We start from the raw sequence: 1,463 nt of genomic DNA on the forward strand, positions 1-1,463 counted from the left end.
TTTTGTAAGTTACAATGCATTGGAACATGATTAAAAAGGATGAATGTTATATGTTAATATGTATCATTATAATAGCCCTTTATAAGGACATATTTGTTTCATGATGTTGTAAGTGTAAGTACTTATATGGTTCATGCCATTCATTACAAGAATCTCCATTTAATACTTTAAACGTATGTAAAATGTATAGAAGGTGCTGTCAGAAAAAGTCCCATGATGACCAGCAAATACTAATATAAACCTTTTTCTGTCTCCTCTGACATTTCAAATAAAGATATAAAAGTTCAAATAAAAATGAAATATTTAAACTAGTAACAAAAGTTGACTAGTACAATAGTTGTTCATAATATATTATTGCATGACATTACATTAAACAAGACCTACAATTCTATCAAAAAATGTGGTTAAAAGTGGTTAGGTAGCTATGGAAGATGCAAGTACTGACAGTAACAGTGATTACACTAAAATTGTGGTTCTTTCTTTTCTGATGAGATGTGATTCGTTTTACATTTGATGTAGTTAAGCAGGGCAGCAGAAAACCTTTCATCTCTTAGGCCATAGACAAGCGTACTAATTGCCCTGGCGATGACATTGAATGTAATAAAGTTGAAAATGCTGACTGCCCAATATAACTCAATGTCTATCTCTATGATTTCTGCCTCAATATAAGGACAAACTATCTCAGAAGTACACAGGATAAGCTGAAGCATATGCAATGAGATGGTGCGCAGACCTTTTCTTGCTGACTTCTTGTCAACAGAGGCTGTCCGGGCAGCACGCACAATCATCAGATAGCAAAAAAAATCAATAAGTAAAATGATTACAAAATCACTAATATATAGAATACCCCTCATTATGCGGTGCCAGTGCTCTGGAGTCATAATATCATACTGGCAAATTTTAGGCTCTAAAAAATACTCCTGTGGAACAGTTGAAACAAGAATAAACACATCCACAAATGGATTTATGTTGCATGCAATCCAAATTAGAGCAATAACAGCAAGAGTTCTGCTGGGGGTAGAGATGGCACTATGTCTCAGTGGCATGCAGATGGCCACATAGCGCTCCACACACATTGCAGTGATCGTTAGCGGTGTGCATGAGTTAACAGTCTCCATGAACATGCAAAATGGAATACAGAGTGCCACAGGCATCAATACAACGCTGTATGTGAAAAGTATCACAAGATTTGTCATTAAAAGAAAAAGTACGTCAGTCATTAAGGTGTGAGCAAACAAAATGTAACGGGTCTCGTTTCTGAAAGCCTGTTTTCTGTAGAAAGTGAAAATCATGAGGATGTTGATGAAGATAAGAGGCCACATAAACGTCTGAGTTAAGGCCAATCCTATATTGTTTTTCAATGAGACAGAACTGTCCAGTTGCAGCAGGTCAATGCTGCTGTCATTCCAACTGCTGTTGCAGTCCGCCGTGCACATATCTGGGAGAAAGAAAATTATACTTAC

General features: G+C 36.4%; 1 protein-coding gene across 1 annotated transcript; it reads right to left on the reverse strand.

Annotated features, from left to right (window-relative positions):
* Positions 1-461: 461 nt before the first annotated feature.
* LOC140565528 (odorant receptor 131-2-like) lies at positions 462-1,463 on the reverse strand. The gene has a single exon (XM_072691466.1). The coding sequence runs from the start codon at positions 1,434-1,436 to the stop codon at positions 462-464; it is 975 nt and encodes a 324-aa protein (XP_072547567.1). The 5' UTR covers positions 1,437-1,463.

This window comes from Salminus brasiliensis, chromosome 11, assembly GCF_030463535.1.
Source record: "Salminus brasiliensis chromosome 11, fSalBra1.hap2, whole genome shotgun sequence".
In the NCBI taxonomy this organism is placed as follows: domain Eukaryota; kingdom Metazoa; phylum Chordata; class Actinopteri; order Characiformes; family Bryconidae; genus Salminus; species Salminus brasiliensis.